The sequence below is a fragment of the Camponotus floridanus genome, unplaced genomic scaffold, assembly GCF_003227725.1.
Source record: "Camponotus floridanus strain SB8 unplaced genomic scaffold, Cflo_v7.5 scaffold24, whole genome shotgun sequence".
Classification (NCBI taxonomy): Eukaryota; Metazoa; Arthropoda; class Insecta; order Hymenoptera; family Formicidae; genus Camponotus; species Camponotus floridanus.
In genome coordinates, this window is record NW_020229370.1 from 4066640 (window position 1) to 4091409 (window position 24770).

The 24770-nt window shown below is 31.0% G+C and overlaps 4 protein-coding genes across 6 annotated transcripts; 1 reads left to right on the forward strand and 3 right to left on the reverse strand.

The window, feature by feature from the left end:
* Nucleotides 1–638: 638 nt before the first annotated feature.
* Nucleotides 639–1952, reverse strand: LOC105256667. Its single transcript, XM_011266797.3, has 4 exons — nt 1880–1952; nt 1534–1637; nt 1377–1461; nt 639–865 (listed from the first exon to the last, which is right to left on the reverse strand). The coding sequence occupies exons 2-4, from the start codon at nt 1635–1637 to the stop codon at nt 686–688; spliced, it is 369 nt and encodes a 122-aa protein (XP_011265099.1). The 5' UTR covers nt 1880–1952; the 3' UTR covers nt 639–685.
* Nucleotides 1953–2955: 1003 nt separating this feature from the next.
* LOC105256658 lies at nt 2956–11613 on the reverse strand. 3 transcript variants are annotated; one of them, XM_011266784.2, is made up of 7 exons: nt 11550–11613; nt 8037–8250; nt 7472–7714; nt 5997–6083; nt 5003–5134; nt 4665–4816; nt 2956–4455 (listed from the first exon to the last, which is right to left on the reverse strand). In XM_011266784.2, exons 2-7 carry the CDS (start codon nt 8247–8249, stop codon nt 4329–4331), a joined length of 954 nt encoding a protein of 317 aa, XP_011265086.1. In that variant the 5' UTR covers nt 8250; nt 11550–11613; the 3' UTR covers nt 2956–4328. The 3 variants fall into 3 exon arrangements, with proteins under 3 accessions (XP_011265086.1, XP_011265087.1, XP_019884750.1); XM_011266785.2 differs by lacking the exon at nt 5997–6083 and having other exon boundaries at nt 2957–4455; XM_020029191.2 differs by lacking the exon at nt 5997–6083 and having other exon boundaries at nt 2957–4455; nt 5003–5137.
* Nucleotides 11614–17044: 5431 nt separating this feature from the next.
* On the forward strand, nt 17045–18331 carry LOC105256659 (proteasome subunit beta type-2-like). The gene is made up of 3 exons (XM_011266788.3): nt 17045–17245; nt 17614–17970; nt 18119–18331. The coding sequence occupies exons 1-3, from the start codon at nt 17155–17157 to the stop codon at nt 18292–18294; spliced, it is 624 nt and encodes a 207-aa protein (XP_011265090.3). The 5' UTR covers nt 17045–17154; the 3' UTR covers nt 18295–18331.
* Nucleotides 18332–19004: 673 nt separating this feature from the next.
* On the reverse strand, nt 19005–21625 carry LOC105256660 (minor histocompatibility antigen H13). The gene is made up of 6 exons (XM_011266789.3): nt 21391–21625; nt 20963–21073; nt 20815–20897; nt 20506–20680; nt 19901–20394; nt 19005–19807 (listed from the first exon to the last, which is right to left on the reverse strand). Exons 1-6 carry the CDS (start codon nt 21580–21582, stop codon nt 19726–19728), a joined length of 1137 nt encoding a protein of 378 aa, XP_011265091.1. The 5' UTR covers nt 21583–21625; the 3' UTR covers nt 19005–19725.
* Between the last annotated feature and the right edge of the window lie 3145 nt (nt 21626–24770).

The following is a 24770-nucleotide window of genomic DNA, read 5'->3' on the forward strand; positions in this document are numbered from 1 at the left end:
AAAGCTCCTCGAGATGCGTCGATAGGCGAAAGAGCACGTGCCCATCGCCCATTTCCTTAGCAATATATGTGATCGTTTGTGTGGTTATTTTTCATGCAATGTAAGACTATAACAAAATATAGAATAAAATAAATATTTAAATGTTTCTAATGTTATGTAAACTAGGAACAAGAATACTTTTTCGAATATTAATAAATGAATACATTTAAACGACTACGACGACGATGACAACAACGATGACGATAACGACGATGACAATGATGATACATTCGATACAATCTTATTGTTAAAAAAAATAAATAAAATGAAATAAACTGTTCATGTGTTTTGATTATTGGCTTGATTATTTCGAAATTATTATGTCGACTCGCTTATGGTTCGAGTTTTTATTCGTAGTAACATCAACCATCAATTACTTATTAGATAATAATTTTATATTTTTATTGTGTTTATGTTTATAATGAATATGCATATCGTGTTTATGTGTGTGTGTGTGTGTGTGTGTGTGTGTGTGTGTGTGTGTGTGTGTGTGTGTGTGTGTATACATACACACCGTACATATATAAACTTAATACTCAAAATTAAATAGAAATTAGAAATAAAAATTCTTGAATAGAAAAATGTGATATTTGAAAAAAGAGCTATTTAGAAAATATAAAACTGTCAAATGATCAATCCTCGCATATTATGCATAATCTTTTATTGTTGTTCTTGAATCATATGTATTCGTTGCATCTACGAAATCATCCTTTATCTTAATATTTTTCTCATTCCCATTGTCCAAGACAATTGGCATTTCGGTGTCTCGTAATAACAGTGTTGTGGCTGTCGGAGCGAGTGTCGAATTATTATCCTGCAAAGATTGCTGTAAAAAAAGCAAAAGATGCAATTAATTATTACAAAACATAATGATATGTTCTCAATAACAATAAGAGAATAACAGAAATTAATCTACAAAGAAAAGCTTATTAAGTATATATATGCATGTATATATGTATGAGATATTTGAAATCCGCTTTATTAATCTTTTATTTCATTTTGTTTCACACATAATATTTGTAGCGCAATTAACGATTTCGTAAAAGAAATGAGATATCCACTTGCAAATCGGAAAATTTGATAATAAATAATAAAAACATTTCTTTCTTTTTATTAACAAATCTTAATGAGTATATAACAAATATATCTTTTCAGAATTGACATTATGAGATTTTTACACGTTAAATATAAATTGTATCTTACAATTTGTCTCTTAATTAATGTTGGAATATTTAACATTGGAATATTTAAATAGCAAAATTATGATAACAAGCATTTCATCAAATAAGCTTTAAAAATATATGGTATAGTGTACGATGAAATGTATATTTTCTTACCTGCATGACGTTTAAAAGAAATAGGAAGGCGAGCAAGGTCAGTGCACTCAGCGCAGCGCTACTTCCACCTTTTCCTTTAGAGTTTCTAACATTCAAAAAAGTAATTTATAAAAAAGCTTTTTTTGATATTAATGCGCTTTAAATAGAAAATGTTTACCCGCGATATCCATGGTGGTAGCCACCTTCGTCATTATGATAACGTTCAATAGATGCATCCCAAGGAGCTTTTCCATTTCCATTGATTAGAGATTTGAACGTCATCTGTTTAATAAGCAATATGTATAAACAATGATCGTATTTTACATTAACGATAGATAAATTAATAAAAATATTGTAAGGTGTGTGTGTGTGTGTGTGTGTGTGTGTGTGTGTGTGCATATATTATAAATTTGAAAATATATAACTATTGTATATATTTAAGAATATAAAGAAAAAATTATATATTCGGAGAATAGCATGTGCGCGAATTGATATTATTAAATTGCGCTGTTTGCTTTACTTGCCTTTGATGCAAAAAAAATTATACAAGAACAGAGTTACACAACATAAAGCTGAGAGCTTCACCTTCGACTAAACTTCATATGGAACTGTTTTGTCATAAGAAGAAATCTCCTCATCTGTGGTCACGGTTTCTGGATTCTTCACGGTCGTTGACAGCAACCTGAAAGTTTGTTTTAATATCACGTTTTCAACGTGTCTGTGTGTGTGTGTCTGCACGCGCAGAGATTTACCCGTTGTTACCGCATCAATATTAATTATTTAATAGATTTTTTATGAATTTGAAATCAAATTCTTTACAATGTTATGCTGAATAATCCAAGAGAGTAATGTTGAAACACAACATACATACATAGTCTAACAGTTTATATTTATTATTATGTATTATAGATTAAGAGTTACGATTATTAGGCAAATTATTTGGTAGGAAAATGATAGATAGATATTATATGCGATAAACATTTAGATATCTTTAAATAAGTAAGGCTATTTATAGGCCATTTATAGGTGTATTTATTAAAATAATTGAACTGCACATATACATACACAACTTATACCTATGCCATTGTACATCTAATCAGCCATGTTGATAGTACAAAAAAAAGAAATAGCGCGAAGCCAACTTCACACTCGCATGCATAAATAAAATAAATAAATAAATATACATATATATATATATATATATATATATATATATATATATACATATAAAACCTATATACAGTAGCTAATAGATTTAGAGTGGATACTAAAGGAAAGAAAATATATAACATCCTGAGACGTTAACATGTACGTTAGGGAAGGCCATTCAGTAACGAGACATTCAATCACTATCATTGTAAAATATTTAGTTGGCAAAGCTTATGTTTCGAAAATCCCAAACTAGATATACATATTTCTTTTTATTTTAGCATAAATTAGCAATATCGCCAGTAATTTCTTTCCATTTTTGTTTTTTCATTTTTGATTTTAATACATGAGATTATAGATTAGAGTAAATTTTATTTTTTATATTTTTAAATCAAAAAGGCAATATATTTAAAAACTGAAATTGATTATTTTTTTATCAATTGCCAAATTAACTAGAAAAATAAAATAGTACTTAAATTTATTGCTGATTCAAATAATATTGCGCAAAGTTAATCTCTTTTTCTAGCAAACGATAGCAATATTTGAACGAAGCTCATCAAACACATCAAATTTACCGATCCTCTTTCTCCAACAGTTCTAAGCGCATCTTCTTCCCTCTTTCTCTCTCTTTGTTTCGTAAAATTTTATTTAATTGATATAATATTTTATATATAAATACCGTACATAAAACGTTAAATATATACGGTATGTAAACAATTGAGGCGTGTCGGTGGAAGTATAATTTTCGTGAATTAAACTTTCGAGGCTATAGAAATATAGAAATGACAACACTGGCATAAAATTCTTTTTTCCGTACTTATAACATCGAAAATTGAATTCGCGATAGAATTGTATTACTTACGACAACTATTCGATCAACATTTTTTATCAACTATATCATATTTTAAAGAAAAATGCATCACATCTCAAATGTCGAATAAATCTTGTATACTATCAATTTGAAAGATACCGACAATCCGCTGTTTGTTGTACATTATAATCATTCTATTATCAAAATAACGGAAATTGCATGAAATCTCTCAAACAAAGACACTATACAATCTAGTAATACATATAATACGTTTAATAAATAGAAATAAACATATAATTATTTAATTGGCGCATGGCAAAACTTGATTATCGATACAAAAGAGGACTTGAAAACATGATAGACAGGCGATCCCCAAAAAATTCTATTTTAGATAGAAAAAATTTTATTGAAAGATTTTATTAGTTAGAGTAGATTATCAAAAGTTTGATCTCATCTTTTGCAAGAGAAGATCAAATGCTTGATTCACGATATTAAAGTCACAGACTCGTCGAAATTACGAAATTGTACCATTTAGCGCGTACACGCGTCGAATTCGCTGCTCGAAAAAAATGATCAGTCGTGAGCTGTCGAGCTGGTAAGATTCCATGCGAATCTCTGTTCGATGTGCTTCTTAAGTATTTGCGCGCGCGCGGTCACATCGCGCGATTAAACTTCTATTCTAATTTGGTGCAAACCGAAATCTTATTGAAATGCGTCGGTTAGGTTCGAGTACCTAATATATAAACAATTTTTGAATGTCCGAAAACTCTAAAAAACTTTCTAAAGAAAAAGTTTCAACTTTTAAAACATCTCTAAATAACTTTAAGACTTTTGATGTTGTTTGGTTGCCTGTTATGTAAATCAATAGAGTGACATTTCTATCATCGAGGAGAAATGTATGATTGTAATGTACGATCGGGAAGGCTTCCGATTAAAAATTCGATCGAGAAAGAGATTTCAAAATCCCGCAGAATCTAAATCACGCTTGATGAAACGCTGCAATATGAACACGCTCATACGGCATTGCAATCCATGAAGAGAGTTCTGCAATCTTCGCCTGTGCGACCGCGTCGTCCTGCCTCATAAAGAGCCTCGAAACCAATGCCGCTCTGTTTCTGCAGGAGATAGCTTGTCGCATATCTGTGGAAATTATGCCCAATTTGTAACTACTAACCGGATACGGATCAAAAGCTTGTTATGATTTCGATAAAAGCTCAAACTTTATGGTAGACACGTAAAAAAATAAACTTGTCTATTTGTAAAAAAAGGAAATTAATTATGCACATACATTGTGTATATGTACAATTAATTTATTCGATATTTAACAAAAATATAAATTAAATACTTACGATCCAAGTTGGCAGAAGATTGAAGATGGACCTTGCGTGTCAGCGATACACTCTGCGCTGGCCTCGCAAAGAGCTCTTTCGGCGCATCCGCGTTGACCTTCCTCCTCGGCACGTCCTACGTAGCTAAAGGACTTGACAGATCTCATGTAGCCCTAATTAATCAAATGAATTATACATATGAGAAATGTATATTTTCCTTTAAATAAGTAAATTTAATAGTAGTAATCACGTATGTGTGTGTATTGATGACTCAATACGACGATTTCCCAAATATTATTAAAAAAAATGTAAATTTTAATAAGCATTTATTGGTAAATATTTTTATTACATATTTTTACCTTTAGCATAGAAATTGACGCTATCGCAGCTTCAGAGATGGTGTCGCGTCTCCCGAGTGAACGAGCTGTTAGGGAACGATGAGAGAACGATGTCTTCAGAGCGTCCAGCAGATTGATAACTATGCTGATGAACTGCTTAATAATACGGATAAGCAAAAATGTAAGTAAATTTATTTACGGCGACTTATATTTTGGAGAATAAGAATATGGTTTAAGTAGAATTTGGTTTAAGTGTAGATATACATATAAATAAAATTAATCTGTACACATTATAAAAAAAAAAAATATATATATATATATATTTATATATATACATATCACATATATATATATATATATATATATATATTTATATATATACATATATACATATATATATACACACACATATATGTATATATATATATATATATAAACATATTACATAATATAAATACAATTATTATTACACGTTACACTTACAATTAGAATTATATTAATGAAATTGAAAGGTAGTTAAGTTTTAACAAAGTCATAACGGTCATAGTTTGTTAATCCATATAAAAACATTTGAAACTTTCTCACGTGCAAAATTGCTTAAAACTTATTTTTTATATATACATATAATTTCTTTTTATATATATTAAACACATACACATATTAAGCATTAAATTTAATACAACACATATATGTACATATATACACGCATATAAAAGTTATATGTTTTTTATTATTAAAAAAACGTTTAACGCGATGGGGATTAATATATCAAGCAATTTTAGAAAAAGTAATGATTTAACAATGCATAGAAATTGATTAGTAAATGCTACAACAAGAATGTTGGGGACAATTTATAGCAAAATTAATTCCATTTCTTTAAATCAACATTTTTCTCTCAATCAAACAAACACGCAGAAAGCACTTACATCAATAGTTTTCATCAAAGCAAAATGAAGAGTTTCAAATTATTTCAACTTGTCACATTGAATCTTCTCATTCATAAATTCGTACTAACCTCGGAAGCATTTTTCGCCATTACTGCAATTTGTTCGGGGTCTCTGCCCTGTCCTAGAAACGCGCCCAGCACCGCAGCCAAAATTGCCTAAACAACCGACACCAGCCATGTGCGCTAAGATCGACAATTATTTACAAGAAAAGTGAGAAAAAAGGAAAAGAGGGAGAGAGAGAGAGAGAGAGAGAGAGAGAGAGAGAGAGAGAGAGAGAGAGAGAGAGAGAGAGACAGACAGACAGACAGACAGACAGACAGACAGACAGAGGCTCGTTGATATGTTCGCATTTGAATATTTATTCTAAATAATATTCTTGAAAAATGGCTTGAAAATGGATAGAAGAAGAGCGCATAAGTAGAAACACTATCTTGAAAAAATAAAATGTATCTATAAGTTGTAGTTTATTATATAGAATATTTGATGATAATTGTAATATCATCAACATAATTTTATTAAATCAATTACAACTAGTTATCAAATTAATTATCTCTCAACATGTAATAAATAAAGTATGTATAAAATAATTATAATTCTACTAATTGTGCTGATAAAACTTTAATTTCCTTTGTATGCGAAGTAAATTAAAATATAAATCTTTTTAAATTTTGCTTTTTCTAAGAACAAAGTTTACGCTTTTGCTCTTTAACCATTAACTCTGATTATTTTTATAAATGTGATTGTCAAGAGCAAAATTTGCTCATCAAAGCCAGGTGAAAGACTGGCAAATTCCCAACTGTGAGACGAATTAAAATGTGTAGAAAACGTAAAAATAATGTGATACAAATGCGTGAAAATAATAGTCCGTTATAATTATTTAGCACATCCTGTTTCTCCTCTCTAATTATTGTACAATATGTATAATTCGTGACTGTAAGCAGCTGTGCGTATTTCTCAAATTTCTATTTATAAAGCCAAAATTAACTTATTTTGTAAGTCTAAACAATAACGTGAATACAGTATTATTTCCTTTTTCCCCAATAATAGTCAATATTAGTATACTAAAAAATAAATGATATTTATACAATAACAGTTCGAATATTTAAGAAATTTTGTTTATAAATATAATGGTTTTATTTCATATAATTATATATACATAGATAAGCTGCTTATTTCGTTTCCACATGAATCCACTTTGGCATTTATATTTTTGCACCGCAGAGAAAAAAGAACAGTTGTTTTTCATGACAAAAGTATTCAATGCTTTAAATAATTTATATTTAGTAATTTAAATCTCATATATTGCAAATTCTCTTTTGCGTTTAACAGTTATGAGTTAAGATAAATCATTATTTACCTAGTAATTAAAGAATATATAATTGATTTTCAATGTTTAGCTGAGACATGATAATATTGATTGATCCGCATTACTGATGTGTGTGTGTATGTGTGTGTGTGTGTGTCTGTATGTGTGTTGAACCTCGCGAAAAAATATTTGAAAATTAAAATGCTCAAACATAGCACATCAGTTATTTTTACTTACCTGCATAGGACTACTACTTTGATTGTCCACTTTATCGATACCATCTACCGGCTGCTGAGGTCCACCCAACAGTGCCGTGAGAACTCTAAAACCTACAGAGAGCAAGTTGGTCCACGGACTCGTAGTCGCACCATCATCTATCTCGTTTTTACTGGGTCCAGTCGTAGCACCGGTCTGACCTAATAACATCTGCATCAACATACCCAGCATATTGGACCACGAGAAACCGCTACTACTACCTTCCTATACATGGAAACCAAAGAAATATGGTATCAGTATTAGAAAGAAAAATAAATTAGTATAAAGTCTATTAGATCCAATTGCATCAATGTTACTTTGGCTTTAAGCAATATTTGAATATGCGTTTATTTTTATTTATTTATTATTTAAAAAGTATTTAAAATATAATATTATTGATACAACTTGGCATTAGAAACATAAAGATGGGACGTAAAAATAGTTTATTCTCTTAATCATTAATATAATTAGTACGTCTATAAAAATTATATTAATTGAATTAAATACATTTTTAATACATAAATATAAGTTTATATAAACTACTAACTTGAATTTGATTAGTGTTAATGTCTTCGAGATCATCGATCGCCACTTTTTTCATCGCGTTTGGTTTCTCAGCGAATTTTCTATCCTCTCTGATTTGCTGCTGCTGGTATTCTTGCGGATATTGCTGAGTGTACTGAGGATGCTGTGGCAGAGCTGTAGCTTGTCCCAGAACAAGCGCAACCAAACATAAAGATGCGTATTCGTTGTACCACATTCTATGACAAAAAGAAACTTTTGTTGCATTTCAATGTACATAATCTGAAAAAAGGATATACTATGTTTATAAAATAATCTACTTTTTCCAGAAGCATTTTTTTTGTACACAATGTAACATACACAAAATTCGTAAAAAAGTTTAAATTAATAAAATACATTTCAAATGATAAGTTTCCTGTGAAAAAATTAAATATATAGGCATCATTTATCGTGTTTATTCAAAAGCGTGTGTTAAAGCGATTATAAGTTTGACTTTAAGACGAGAAGGAAAGGAGAGAAGGATACACGATAATTCAGAAATGAAAGTATGCCATAGCAGCTGATAAAAACGATGAGATAAATAAAGTCGAATTTACAATAAATAATATATTCAATTCAAGTTTATCTTTTTACAAGTCAAAAGAAAGAAAAGCAGTCGAAAAAACATATCTAAGTTTTATTATCCGGAATTATATTCTTACTTCGTAATTATTTCTTCAGAAAAATGCTATAAGCAATTCGGTGGCAATTCGCATAGCGGTTATTAATTCCTATGAAAACAATGTAATATTTTCGGACGTTATTGAAATGCAAAAAATTCGTAAAACATATTTTTTTAGAGAAAAATGAAATGTAAGATTTGTTGAGAAATTATATTATTTTTAAGAATAATGAGAAGAATTAATTTATGTTGATAAAAATATTTAATTTTTAAAAAGTTATCTTAAAATCTCCAAATCATCTTTAAATGTCTTAAAATAAACGCATGTAATATGACGTCCTTCGAAACAATTTAATCCTTGTACTATTAAGGTATACTATCTTTATAGTATCTTTGTATGTACTAATTTCTTTTACTCGCTATACTTTCAGATTGATTTATAAATCAATTTATAAATTTTAATGTATCATCTTGTGTTTGTATACATTATATTTTGCATTATTCATACTTATGTTTACAAATCGATATATCAAATTGTAAAATTTAAATCTATCTTACAAATTTTGCGCGCGCGCGATTTCTCTCCTTTTCTTCCTTTTATAAAATACATTGTGTAAGGCTCAACACCAATCGTAACCTTCATCTTGATTGAGCGAAATGTTGGACAGAAGTGAATGAAGTCGGTATATCTTGCGGATATAAACTGAGAACACGGTGCACACGAAAGTGTGTCACCATGGTTAAGGTCGCTTCGACCGCAAGCATGCCACCCGACCGCTCGTTAGCCCACTTACTGACGATGCTGGTTTGTTGAACCCGATAGATACCGTTATTTCAAAAGGAGGTCATGACCTACTGTCGATTGCTAGCGGGTGATCAGTTCTTGTGTCCGTGAAAAAATAAAGGAAGGAAAGCAATTCAGTTAAAGAAGTCCCTGCATACACTGCATGATGCCGATTGACGAGATTGATAAGAATTGATAAAGTTGACAAATAATATTTGCGGCCCTACAAATATTTATTAAAAGTTTTGCGTAACTTTTTCACTTTTTAAAACAATAAGAAAAAAATAGTTTCTATATTACATATAAACACTCTATTACATATAATAATAAACACTCTATTACATATAATAATATTATATATAAAATATATACATATATAGGTATCAAATTACATATTATATTATCATGATAATATTATATTATAGAAAAACGATTATGTCAAAGTTTTAGGCTCTAATTTCGAGTAAACCATTAAAAAGTGTTACAGAATAGAACATTTACAAATTGTGTTCATCAATTTTTATCACTCAACTTTTATATCAATATCATTTAAGATAATAGGTCGTATAATAATTTATAAAAAATATTCTCATTTTATAATTTTTTGAATAAAATTGGAAATTTAAACACATAGAATAACACAAAAAAGTAAATTAAACAATGTTACAATACTAATTAAAATGACTAAAATAAAAAAATTAAAATGAAGCGACGATTTTAAGAGCAACAATAATGTGTATGTGTGTATGTGTGTGTGTGTATAGAGAGATAGAGGAAAAGAGAGGGAGGGGGGAGGGGGAGGAGAGAGAGAGAGAGAGAGAGAGAGAGAGAGAGAGAGAGAGAGAGAGAGAGAGAGAGAGAGAGAGAGAGAGAGAGAGAGAGAGAGAGAGAGACTCTCACGATGGCAAACGATGCACGGTATGCCTTTGGAAAACGGTATATGCTATGGTAGAAAAATCACAAACGAGTTTCTAACTGTATTCTGACGATAGCATTTTTTATCTGCGATAGACTTAATGTGCAAAACAACTCGCAAAAAGAAATGAATTTCTTAGGTTGATTTTACATTTGTCATACGACAAATTTTTTAAATTGATTGGCTGCGGGATAATAATTTTTTGAATCTTTAGGAACTTTCTAATCTGCAGCTAATGTTTAAAAATTTTTTCGTACAATTTTTCGACAAATGTAATATCGGCCTTACGAGGTTATTATGATTCTGATCACAATGAATAACGGAATTTTACTAAATTTGAAAAAATTATTCGTAAAGAAAAAGATTATAACAACTCTAACAAAAAATGTTTAATCTCTGTCATTTAAATATTATATATAAAAAAAATTTAAGGAACATATCGAAATTAATATTTGCGCAAACAAGATGATTACGTATTTTTCAGCGGGATAAAGTTTGATAATTAAAAGTATTAAAATGATATTACATAATGTACATATATATATATATATATATATATATATATAGTATAAGATTACTTTATAATAATAAACATAATATACGAATATACACTGGAGAAAAATATTTTGTAAACTAGCATTGGTTTGTAAATAAATTCTATTAATTTTTTTATAAATAGAATTTTTATAGGCTTCTTTTATAAATAGATTATTTATAAAACTATTATGTGTGTATGTGTGTGTGTGTGTGTGTGTGTGTGTGTGTGTATATATATATATATAACAAATAAAGCGGAATTTACCTCGAGTAAAAATAATTAAATTAAACGTGATGATAATATATCATAATATCAACAACACAACATTAACTAATGGTTTCTAAATGTAAATATTATATGCATTCCAAAATTGAATAAAATAAGTATTCAAAGTGCATGCTTGTAATACATTTATAATTCATAATAAAATCAATAAAATCAATAAAATGAAATTAAAAGTAGACGTAAAATCAACTTTTTCGTATTCAAAAACTTCATAAAGTTATATAGTTTACAGATTAAAATAATTTTATTGAAATCTGATTAATTTAAAAGCACATTAGAAAAATACGAGTAATTAATTTTCTTTAATCGATTAACTCTAGTCATATAAAAACAGTGAAAAATTATGTTACTCACTTAGTTTACTTTCCAGCAGACTTCCGTGACACTGACTCTCAGTTCTGAAGATGAAATTCTTCGCGAGGTCTTCTATATAGCTTGTGAGTATATGTGGGGGTAAACCGTTCGGCCAATGACCACTCATCTTTACTACCATTTTCAATAAAATTATCCAATCGCGCCGAACCGGTTGGCAAAGATTCCGAAAGCTCGTTTATTTAAGGGCATTTTTCGTAATCACGCTGAGAAAAAAGAAACAAAACAATTTTACAAAAAAATAAATATACACATAGTCCAAAAACATTGTCTTGTGCTGCAGTAACTTTCAACAGATTTTATTTATGTACTTTGTTTATAATTCTGTCTTTGTAACAATTGTAATTGAGGGCTGTTGTTACATTTAGCAATTACGTATAATTACATATAATTTACACGTCTTCATTTCGGCATTTTAAAATTTGTATTCCTAAATAATTACTTTAATACTTGTTTTGTTCACAGCTAAAGCATATAAAACTGCAAAAAAAGTTTTAAGGTTTCTAATTCCTTATTAACATACGATATCAAATTATAACGTGAGAATTAATAATTAGTACAATTTACATACACAATGTATATTTTATAAGTTATACATAAATTTTAATCGAGTAAATTTTTTCCCTTTCTTTTTTCATATCTATCTTTTAATTGAAATATAAAGCGTTGTCGGATGTTTTCGTAGTTTCTTTTCAATGATAATATTCAAAAGATATTCATTACCTATTAATCAATCTTACTTCATGCAAATAAAAAAGCAATTTGCGAAATTCAACCTATTTAATTTAAATGTCATTAGTTGTTTTGTAAATGTTCATGTTAATCAGGTATTTAGAAAAGCAAGAAATTGCTAATATTTAAAATAATTAATATAATATTTATAATAATTTTATTATATTTTATTAAATTTTTATTATATTTGCATTTATATTCTTTGCCACATTCTTGCGTAGTTTTCTATTTCTGTTTTTACGCCTTTAGTATTATTTGTATTTTCTTCTCGTTTACGATTATATCGAGAACATAATTCAAGCGAATAGATATTATAAATCGTATCGATAGCGAATGGAAAAAGCATTGATAATTCATCGTAACTGTTTCAGTAGCGGGATGCTGCGTCGATTCTTCTTATTAGGAGGATCTCGCTAATCGCAGATCCCGCCTTGCGGCAGTTGAATACCGCTCCTCTTCCCCTCTTTGCACTTGTTGGCATAGTTCATCCTAGCAAGTTCAGTGAACGTATTACGAGTTGCGAATAGTCGCGAATAATTCCGAGCGTAACGGAATCGATGGACGACCTTCGTGGACGAAGTATCGCGCTATCGAACTCGATCGATTGCACTTATGCGATGATTATTCCAAAGAATGAGATTGCGTTTCAGATTCTAATTTTGATTAGTGTTATATATAAGTGTTAAAAACAATTTTTCAACATATATATAACATCTCTCACTTATCCGATTATTTAATATGCTTCGATTTATTTTCTCAAATATATTTATTATATATGTATATGTTTATTTATTTATTTATTATTTTCTTTATTTAATTTATTTATTATTTTCTTTATAAAACCAATTTTTTGCTACTACTAAAATGAAATATATCTAAATTATCATTGAAATATAAATTACATTATTATATTTTTCGTTATTCTATTGAAATAATTTATTCGTGTGAGACTGATATGTAATGATTGTCAACGTTGAAAGTGGCAAATGCTAGTCAACATTAATGAGTGAAGTCTCCTGCATTCGACATTAATATTGGTCAGCATTTGCTTGAGATTCGCGTCATTATGCACGAATGCATTATAAATGGAAGCGCATTATAAAAGCATGCTTGCGTGTCCACAACATGCTCTGTTTACATGCGGTGGGCTATCCTCATTTAGGCGAGTTTGTAGGCTAAGCATTATCTTCCGAAAATATGTCCGCCTTTGCGATTGAATGCGTTAGGCGATGTGTCACACGCAATCAATCACGACAAAACTTGAAAAATTAACGGCATTGTGTAATAATAATGATTCATTTTTTCTTGATTTCTAAAAATAATAAACTTTTCTAATTAAATGTCAACTTAAAAGTCTGCTAAAAATTATTTAAAATTAACTGCGAAGAATGTCATTTTATTATAAATTCGTGTCTCTCTCTCTCTCTCTCTCTCTCTCTTGCTCTTCCTTGAAATTCTGTTTTGAAAAATATTTTTTATTTCTTAACTAATCGCAAAGATTAATGGCGTCACAGTATCTTTTGTTTAAAGAAAATATTGACATTTATATTATTTAAAAGAAGAAAAGAAGAAAATTGTCTGCAAGTTTGATTCTATCGTATAATTTTTTTTGTCTCAATATTTTAATATTTTAATCATTACATATATTTAATGACTATTTATATTTCATATTATTTATATACATACACTTGTATGTCTATTTTAACTATTACTTTTAATTCAATTTTAAATATAAAATTGTTCACGGACAAAGGTCGAAAGAGTCTGCGTACAAATAATGATTTCATGCAAATATTTCTCGGTTTGTTTCGACGAAAAACAGTGAGTACAAGACTAGTCGCTACAGCTATTTGACACAGAAAATCTTAGTTATGTAGCGGGATCGTCACGTGGCGGGCGGATTTACATTCGTAAATGCATGCATACATGCTAACTGACACGACTTCCGACGATTGTATGCTAGTATACGATTAAATGTGAAAATGAGAAAAGGGACTATGTGCACAATTTTGAGATTTTGCTTGAAAAGAAAATAAGATTTTAAGTAATTATCTTTATGTAACGTATCTTTCTTACAGTTTAGAATTATATTAATCTTGTTCGATAACTTTTGGTCAATGTATGATCAATTTTATGTAAGGGAAAGGCGGATAGCCCCGGACACTTAAATAAAACGCATAATATATAATCAACAGATTTTAATTAAATTACTCTTTTGCAAAATAAACTTTGAACTTTTTTGATTTCTTATTAACAAAGAATAGAACATTTTTCTTAAACTATCTTAGAAAAAAAAATCAATAATTTATTACTGCTATTTTTGAGCAATCCAAAAATGGCGGGTAGCTAGACAGACATATATTTCAACAATTATCTATTCGTTCTTTGTTCTTACAAACGTCACAATAAAAATATATATTTAAAGGATCACATATATATATATATATATATATATATATATATATATATAATATTTGTTGATCATAGAAACGGTCTACTTGAGGTTTATTAAAACCAACTGTACGCATGATACTGGTTGATTCAGGAGTTCTTAGAACAAGTTTTAGGTATTTTTTCTTAAAGCTAGAAAAAGTCTTTTCCTGTCATTCCTTCTTTTTTATTAAAGCGGTGAGAGATTTTTAAATTCTCTGCCAAATCAAAAGCTAGTTTTAAAAATTCTAATCTAGTCAATGGCATGAGGCGATTGTCCAGATCTTTGACATGATTGTAAAGTTGCAATGAAAAATTTTCATTAAAAGTAGATTCAAATCGGCCTAATTTTGATTTAAAAATTACTTCTTGACCACTCTTTAATGTTTTTATTCGATCCTGCATTGTGCTATGTGGCACGTCAAATTTTTCAGCAGCTAATCTTATTGTTAACTTCTTTTCTATAACACATATAATTGCTTCTTTTAACTTCATTCCACTTGCCTCTATTGATAGTTCGTTCCTTAAATTTTGGCATTTTTATAATTGTATTTAAAATAAATACATTCATATTATTTAGTACATTAAAATAGTATAAACTGATAATTACAACAATAAAATGTATTATTTTTATAATTTAAAGTTAATAAATATGTTCGGAGGTACCCGCTATATTAGTGTCCGGAGATACCCGATTGACTTGATCTAATATATTTATTAATTAATTTGTGTAATGTAAAAAGAATTAATTAAATGTATAAGAATCTTAAATTATATTTAATTGTTAATATTAAAATCAATCAGACATGTAACAGCACTTACTTTTAATGAACAATTATTGCTTAAGCATTAACAAAATTTGATGGATTTTCATTTCTTAATCTTCGAGTAGTTCTTCAGATAGTGAGATGATAATAATAAAGAATTACAAAATATTTTATTCGAAAATAGAGGTGAAAGGAAAATAGTACCAAAAATAACAGATTATTTGGAAAATAGTTACCAGATATACAAATATTAAATTTAAATCACATTTTAGGTAAATTATGTCACATTATTATAATTATAGCATTATTAATATAAAACACACGTTCGTATTAATAATAATACATGTAATGTTATTAAACATATTATTATAAAATATATTTAACTACTTATTTATCTCTTTTAATATCTCAAGTAGCAAATTTTTTTAATCCTAGTGATCCCAGTGGGAGAAACGAAACGCAGCACTGGGAGTTTTCAATACTGCCAACTTGATCTTTTTTCCCAACACCAACCAAACATATTTTCGAACGCACTAATCATAAAAATGTGCTATGGCCGGTATTCATAGTCCGATCTTATATTTAAAATCGTCTTAAGCATGAACGTAAGAAATACTGGACAGAGTGTATTGCTGCGGGAGTGAAGCTCAAAGGGTGAGGGGAAAGAAATGTCTATTGCAACGGAATATGAGGCATGTAAGATGGCGACGGATATTAATTTCACGGAGTGTGATATTTTTGAATTTCTTAATATTCAAAAATGATTCGAAATAACACAGCGATTTCAGATGATAGATGATTTCACGGAATCTCTCATATTTTATTCGATTTACGTCCGTGCGACGTGAAAATAGACGCTAAATCTGATGCATCTAAGATGGCCGCGACAATAAACCCTTTACCCCTCAGATTTCACTCCCCTCGTCTAAGGCCGGCATTCATAGTCCGATCTTATATTTAAGATTGTCTTAAGTCTGGTCCGAGGTTGACTTAAGACCTCATTCAACCAATCAAACAGCTGCGTAGCATTTCAAGCTCGAACTTAAGACGATCTCAAATATAAGATCGGACTATGAATACCGGCCTATGAATACCGGCCTATGAATACCGGCCTATGTCCGACAAATAGGTTAAGTATATATCAAAATAAAATGTGACACTAGTTATAATTTTTAATCGTAGTTTAATTGTCCTTAATCGGTCAATTTTGGCCGTTTAAATTAAACTTGGTTTATGCAGTTTTAAACGTGTGCAAATGTTTGGTAGAAACCAATTTTTAAGTTAACCGGGCTTAATCCAATATTACTAGGGATCAATTTCTTAAATTACGTTGGTAGAAACGGGCCTTAAGCTGGTTCTACAATGAGTCGTAAGTCGTAAGTCGTAGGCAAATTGACCAATCATGGTTGATTATTTCAAAAATAATCAACCATGATTGATCAATTTGCCTACGACTTACGACTTGCGCTCCTTTGCGACGTTACGATACGACCAATGTAGGTTTGGCTTTAGGCTAGAAACAGCAGTATATATACTTTACAGGTATATATATGTACGATTGTTTCGTTTGTCGAAAGGTTAACTTGTCGTTTGCGCGTGACAAGCACTTTTAACTTGCTGGTCATATCGAGACGGAGAGTACGAAACGAATCGTAGGAATGGAGTGTTTAATTGGTATTCAATGTAAAGATTTCGTGCTGGTTGCAGCGGATATGACAACCGCACAATCCATTATAGTTATGAAAAGTGGTAAAATGTTATTTTTGCATATCCTGTTAGTGGCATATTAATTCGACATATTAATTTTACATATAATACGTATAGTTGATAATGCATTAATTTGTCATGTGTGCGTGTGTTATTAAATGCTGTATTAAATATTAACACATGACACGTACATACTGTATTGTATTGTGCAATATATTGTACGATGACAGAATATCACGATGATTATATCATTCTATGTATTATTATATGTTGAAGCATATAATAATAGAACATGTGTCATTTTCTCAAAGTTCTAATTACATTATATATTGTATCATTAAGTTCTGATGTTATATAGTTTAATTGTGAAACATAGAAATCAATTTTAAATGACATATAAAACATTTCAGATGAACAAAAGATTCATAAGATCTCTGACAAGCTTGTTATGGCAATATCTGGAGAATCTGGTGACACGACACAATTTTCAGAGTATATTGGAAAAAATATTCAGTTATATAAGATGCGTAATGGTTATGAACTTTGCCCCAAAGCTGCAGCTTGTTTTACAAGGAGAAATTTGGCTGATTATCTTAGAAGTAGAACCCCATATTTTGTCAATATGCTACTGGCTGGATATGACGATGACACAGGACCAGAGTTATATTTCATCGATTACTTAGCTTCCTGTGTAAAAGTTCCTTATGCAACTCATGGATATGGTGGCATGTTTTCCATGTCTGTCTTAGACAGATATTACAAATATGGTAAGATATGCATATATATATATATATATATATATATATATATATATATATATATATATAATAGAAATATAGTCATCTATAAATATAGTCATCTATAAATATAGTCATCTATAAATTAATGCTTATGGGATATTAATCAACATCATAGATTCTACCGAGGAAGAGGCATACACCTTATTGAAAAAGTGTGTTCGAGAAATTCAAAAAAGATTGATTGTCAATTTACCAAATTTCAAAGTTCAGAAGATATTTAAAAATGGAATTAAAGATATGCAGCCAATCACAGCTGAAAATTTGGCTATTGAAAGTGTTGCCAAAGCATAAAAAAAAAAGATGTTTCTTTCATACTTCTTTAATTATAGAAAGAACTCTTCTTTGTATTATAAGAATAAAGTGTCTATAAACATAATTTGTCAATTTTTTAATAACCTATAACTCTTCTTTTTATTATTTATAAAAATGAATTAAATATTTATATTGATTAAAATATTTTACTCACTATCTACAGACATATACATACATATGATAATGTGAAAAGAATTTTACTGTTGTGAAGAAAAATAAAAAAATGAATCCAATCTTAAGATGTGTAAGTGTAAAGTTGAAAATAATAAAATTAATTTTTATATAAAAAATTATACTAGTAAGAGTAATAAATTTGTGCCACAATAAAAATATTAGACTGCAGGATTATAAATCAGAAGTTTATTAATTAGAAAGTATATTATAAATTTTAAATAATACTTTTGTCTGTAATTGTGTTGGGATAAGAAAGTTGATAAGTATTATACATTTTATTCATTAAAGTTGCAATTTTTTTTTAAATTTCCTCAACTTGAAAAAATTATGTAATTTCAATTGATTTTATTTTTATGAATAGAAAATGTATATTCATTTTAATTCTAAATAAAATCGTGCAGTTCTCACTAATAAATAAGAACATTAAAACACATGAATATAATAAAATCTTATATTTCTTAATATTTGTATTTTATTATGTATTTAAATATAGGAAATAAATTTTTTTTTTCATATCCGTTTTATATTAATTCGTTTAATGTATTGCATAGAAAGAAGGTCAACTTTACAACAATACATTCACAATTTATGATTATCACTCACACATGGTAGTGATCAGAAAGAGAAATCCTGAAGAGAATTTACTCTTATAATAGAAACTTATATATAATTGGAACTTAATTCTGAACTAATTTTTAGAATGTAAAATACACTGTAAAAGAGAGATTTTCATATAGAAACTATTGTACACATTACTATGTACAAAATATAAATCAACAATTGGAAGTATTTTTATATTATTTTACACTATATGTGAAATAATGAAACTACAATTAATATTCAACATCTTCCCGATATGTTCCTTCCAGTATCATGGAACCATTTTCCACCGATACCATACATGAGTGATAAAAATTTCTCTTTAATGTTGCATGCAAATGAAACGGTTTCTTTAATTATCACAATCCTATTTCCTATCGTTGAACTTTTTTTTGGCGATTGAAACGATACCCGCGAGTGTTTACTACAGTGAGAATCGGAATTATATACCTTGCAGTTCATGTGCATGCAAGGCATAATTATAAGCTATAGTTTTCACAATGCGTGATTGTACGTCTTGAGCATGAACCATGATTAATCTTTCTTTACTTTTCTTTTTCTGTTCGAAGAATTTGGAAAATTATAGCGCGATAATGTCGCGAATACCTCATACTTTTCGTGTTATTAATTAACATATTATTTATCCTTTTTCGCTTCTATTTGCGTTTGTTCCGATTGTTGCGTTCCATTTATAGGTTGCGACGGATGATCTTCATACCTGAAGCAAATAAAAATTTCACATAAACATATACAAAAAATATAAGAAATAAATGTGATACATAAATTCATGTTAGAATTAAAAGATATTTACGAGAAAAGTGCCTTGAGATCTCCTTTGACTAATGCTAAGAGCAACGGCGTGCCTACACACGCGGGTACTAGATACAATAAAGCAGGTTGTGCGTGATTGAATAAGTGCATGATCATCATGGTGGCGAGTAATCCCATGAAGTATGCGAAGAACGTCGAATAGAAGTAAACATTTGTCTTCCTACTGAGACTATTATCAAACCGCAACAACAATGCGATAAAGATACCAGGTAATACAATGTCACCCAATCCCAGCATAGCAAAATTACCGGCGCTCAAGCCCTTTTCTAAAAGATCTTGTGGAAAGACGAGTTTAATGGGAACTTCAAAAGATTTCGCTACCGTCACCATTACATCTGTACCAAACACCCAAAAGGCGTCGTAAAATAAAAGACCACAGAGCAAAATGCATCCAGTCACAACATTGTTGAGGTGTAACAATTCAACTCCATTTATGGCAAATGCTATACCAAATAGGTTATTAGCTATCCAATGCTGAAAAAAAAAAATGGAAATGACATAAGATAAATATCAAAGACATTAATTCTAAATTTTGTTCATAAATTTTCTAAACTCCAAATTTAATGTTTTATTTTTTAAACTTACTTTTTTTAAAAGATACCAAGCACCCACGAGTGAACAGCATACAAGACAAACAATGTCATGTAGATTAAATTTATAGTTAATTATATGCTCTTCTTTATCATCTTTTCCTCTTGTAAATAAAATGTGATATTGCGTTTTTGGAATTGCAGCAGGTACCAATGATGAGATCAATGGACTATAATTTTGTAAATTTAGAATTTAATTAAATTTTTATACAATGGAACGTACTATAATAATTACAAGTTTTTAATCTGGACTATTATAAAATGTTCACAATCTTTTAAATTATTTTTCGAAAGTTTAAATTACCTGGTAAGATGACACAAAGCTAAAATGCCAAGGAAGAAAAAGTATCCAGCCAATATCAGGTTAACATACTCTTTTGCAAATACCTAAAAATTACTTCAATGCTTTACAATCATAAAACACGATAATTTCCTTACAAATATACAATTACCTTATACAATATATACAAGCCTATTAATGTAACACTGGAAATAAGAGGAAACATAGCAGCCTCTCTACGAGACATTGTATCAGGTTGTTCACCACTGGCTTTGTACTGTTGCTATAAAATATAATGCATCATGTAACAAATTAAGAATATAAATGAAAGAAAATTATAACATTCATCGATATATCGTATTGCTTTATATAACTACATTACATCTATCGTAATTAATCGCCGCCCAATCAGACTATTAATTTTAACAGATATCATTAAGAAATAAATTATTACGGTTTGAAATAAGAGATAATAAATTATTATAAAATGATGAAAAATCCTTTCGTAAATTCTTCCGATACTGTCGACAAAGAGAGAAATAACGGAAACATCTTGTAAAAAACGAAAGTGTCAAACATATGTCAAAGTACGTGGCTAACCTGCTGTTCTTTATGATGTTTGACGGCACGATAGCTACCGAAAAAAATCGGTAAAATGGCCATAATAATGAGACTACCGTAAGCAATAGCCATTCCTTCGGGTGTCGACGGCACTCTTGCGGTTGTTGCATTCTGATATTCCGTAAGATTTTCCTTCACTTGAGCCACGATCTCATTCACCGTACTTGCCATTTTGAAAACGTTGACACCATTGACTCTGCATCAAAATCATAATGAACTTTCAAGAGTGGGGGACTCAATGGGCGCGTTCGAGAGCGTTCTGTTTGACCACATTGGCCACATTCATCGGACTCAACAGTTGGGCAACTACTAGATTTTCCGATGAAACTCGACGCTGATTGGACGGACTTGAAAGAAGAGACCAATCATATTCGATTGCTACTTAGAAGTTGAGTTCGCCGAATGCGGCCATTAGCCGCATTCAGCGGAATCAACAGTTGGGCAACATTACTAGATTTTCCGAAGCAATTCGATGCTAATTGGTCGGATCTAAAAGCAGAAACCAATCATGTTCGATTGTTACTTAGCTGTTGAGTCCGCTGAATGCAGCTATTAACATTGGCCTTCAATTGGCATTCAATAGACTGCGCACACGCGGGAGTCTTTGCACATGCGCCACCTTCTGTGCACGCACGGGACTCCTCGCGCATGCGACAATTTCTGAGAAACTTAAAGGTCTCCCGAAGACCTTAATAAGGCGAAAACCTTATTAAGGTTTTCCCGGGAAACGTAATAAGGCGAAAACCTTATTAAGGTTCTCCCGGGACCTGTAATAAGGGGAAAACCTTATTAAGGTTCTCCCGGAACCCGTGATAAGGCGAAAACTTTATTAAGGTTCTCCCGGGACCCGTAATAAGGCGAAAACTTATTAAGGTTCTCCCGAGACCTCTAATAAGGCGAAAACCTTATTAAGGTTCTCCCGGGATCCGTAATAAAGCGAAAACCTTATTAAGGTTCTCTCGGGACCCGTAATAAGGCGAAAACCTTATCAAGGTTCTTCCGAGACCCTTAATAAGGCGAAAACCTTATTAAGGTTCTCCCGAAACCCGTAATAAGGCGAAAACTTTATTAAGGTTCTCCCGAGACCCGTGATAAGGCGAAAACTTTATTAAGGTTCTCCCGAGACCCGTAATAAGGCGAAAAAGTTATTAAGGTTCTTCCGTGATCGCTAATAACGCGAAAACATTATTAACGTTCTCCCGTTATTGCCAATAACGCAATAACGATATTAACGTTCTCCCGTGATCGCTAATAACGCGAAAACGTTATTAACATTCTCCCGTGATCGCTATTAACGCGAAAACGTTATTAAGGTTCTCCCATGATCGATAACAACTCGAAAACGTTATTAACGTTCTCTCTTGATCGCTAATAACGCCAAAACGTTATTAAGGTTCTCCCGTGATCGCTAGTAGCGCGAAAACGTTATTAACTTTCTCCCATGATCGCTGAAAACGCGGAAACTTTATTAACGTTCTCCCGTGATCGCCAGTAACGCGAAAACGTTATTAACGAACTCCCGTGATCACTAATAACGCGAAAACGTTATTAGCGTTTTCCCGTGATCGCTGATAACGCGAAAACGTTATTAACGTTCTCCCGTGATCGCTAATAACGCGAAAACGTTACTAACGTTCTCCCGTGATCGCTAATAACGCGAAAACGTTATTAACGTTCTCCCGTGATCCCTAATAACGCGAAAACGTTATTAACGTTCTCCCGTGATCGCTAATAAAGCGAAAACGTTATTATGATTCTCCCGTGATCGCTAATAACGCGAAAACGTTATTAAAGTTCTCCCGTGATCCCTAATAACGCGAAAACGTTATTAACGTTCTCCCTTGATCGCTAATAACGCGAAAACGTTATTAAGGTTCTCCCGTGATCGCTAATAACGCGAAAACGTTATTAACGTTCTCCCGTGATCGCTAATAACGCGAAAACGTTATTAACGTTCTCCCGTGATCGCTAATAAATCGAAAATGTTATTAAGATTCTCCCGTGATCGCTAATAACGCGAAAACGTTATTAAGGTTCTCCCGTGATCCCTAATAACGCGAAAACGTTATTAACGTTCAAACATGTTCGCTAATAACGCGAAAACGTTATTAAGGTTCTCCCGCGATCGCCAATAACGCGAAAACGTTATTAACGTCCTCCCGTGATCGCTAATAACGCGGAAACGTTATTAACGTTCTCCAGTGATCGCTAATAACGCGAAAACGTTATTAAGGTTCTCCTGCGTTCGCCAATAACGCGAAAACGTTATTAACGTCCTCCCGTGACCGCTAATAACGCGGAAACGATATTAACGTTCTCCCGTGATCGCTAATAACGCGAAAACGTTATTAATGTTCTCCCATGATCACTGAAAACGCGGAAACTTTATTAACGTTCTCCCGTGATCGCCAATAATGCGAAAACGTTATTAACGTCACCCGTGATCGCTAATAACGCGAAAACATTATTAAGATTCTTCCGTGATCGCTAATAACGCGAAAACGTTATTAAGGTTCTCCCGTGATCGCTAATATCGCGAAAACATTATTAAGGTTCTCCCGTGATCGCTAATAAGGCGAAAACGTTATTAAGATTCTCCCGTGATCGCCAGTAACGCGAAAACGTTATTAACGAACTCCCGTGATCACTAATAACGCGAAAACGTTATTAATGTTCTCCCGTGATCGCTAGTAGCGCGAAAACATTATTAACGTTTTCCCGTGATCGCTGATAACGCGAAAACGTTATTAACGTTCTCCCGTGATCGCTAATAACGCGAAAACGTTACTAACGTTCTCCCGTGATCGCTAATAACGCGAAAACGTTATTAACGTTCTCCCGTGATCGCTAATAACGCGAAAACGTTATTAACGTTCTCCCGTGATCGCTAATAACGCGAAAACGTTATTAAAGTTCTCCCGTGATCCCTAATAACGCGAAAACGTTATTAACGTTCAAACATGTTCGCTAATAACGCGAAAACGTTATTAAGGTTCTCCCGCGATCGCCAATAACGCGAAAACGTTATTAACGTCCTCCCGTGATCGCTAATAACGCGGAAACGTTATTAACGTTCTCCCGTGATCGCTAATAACGCGAAAACATTATTAACGTTCTCCCGTGATCGCTAATAACGCGAAAACGTTATTAACGTTCTCCTGTGATCGCTAATAACGCGAAAACGTCATTAACGTTCTCCCGCGATCGCTAATAACGCGAAAACCTTATTAAGGTTGTCCCGTGATCGCTAATAACGCGAAAACGTTATTATCGTTCTCCCGTGGTCGTTAATAACGAGAAAACGTTATTAATGTTCTCCCGTGATCGCTAATAACGCGAAAACGTTATTAACTTTCTCC

What these genes read in the sequence shown, in the direction of transcription:
- LOC105256667 (XM_011266797.3), bottom strand. Translation starts at nt 1,637, where the DNA reads ATGACGTTCAAATCTCTAATCAATGGAAATGGAAAAGCTCCTTGGGAT. An exon ending in TACCACCATGGATATCGCGG is followed by an intron (nt 1,462 to 1,533) that starts GTAAACATTTTC and finishes TTTGAATGTTAG; the next exon opens with AAACTCTAAAGGAAAAGGTG. An exon ending in TTCTTTTAAACGTCATGCAG is followed by an intron (nt 866 to 1,376) that starts GTAAGAAAATAT and finishes CTTTTTTTACAG; the next exon opens with CAATCTTTGCAGGATAATAA.
- LOC105256658 (XM_011266784.2), bottom strand. Translation starts at nt 8,249, where the DNA reads ATGTGGTACAACGAATACGCATCTTTATGTTTGGTTGCGCTTGTTCTG. An exon ending in CGTCAATTTCTATGCTAAAG is followed by an intron (nt 4,817 to 5,002) that starts GTAAAAATATGT and finishes TTGATTAATTAG; the next exon opens with GGCTACATGAGATCTGTCAA. An exon ending in ATCTTCTGCCAACTTGGATC is followed by an intron (nt 4,456 to 4,664) that starts GTAAGTATTTAA and finishes TAATTTCCACAG; the next exon opens with ATATGCGACAAGCTATCTCC.
- LOC105256659 (XM_011266788.3), top strand. Translation starts at nt 17,155, where the DNA reads ATGGAGTGTTTAATTGGTATTCAATGTAAAGATTTCGTGCTGGTTGCA. An exon ending in CATTATAGTTATGAAAAGTG is followed by an intron (nt 17,246 to 17,613) that starts GTAAAATGTTAT and finishes AAAACATTTCAG; the next exon opens with ATGAACAAAAGATTCATAAG. An exon ending in AGACAGATATTACAAATATG is followed by an intron (nt 17,971 to 18,118) that starts GTAAGATATGCA and finishes TCAACATCATAG; the next exon opens with ATTCTACCGAGGAAGAGGCA.
- LOC105256660 (XM_011266789.3), bottom strand. Translation starts at nt 21,582, where the DNA reads ATGGCAAGTACGGTGAATGAGATCGTGGCTCAAGTGAAGGAAAATCTT. An exon ending in GCTTGTATATATTGTATAAG is followed by an intron (nt 20,898 to 20,962) that starts GTAATTGTATAT and finishes AGTAATTTTTAG; the next exon opens with GTATTTGCAAAAGAGTATGT. An exon ending in CTTGGTATCTTTTAAAAAAA is followed by an intron (nt 20,395 to 20,505) that starts GTAAGTTTAAAA and finishes TTTTTTTTTCAG; the next exon opens with CATTGGATAGCTAATAACCT.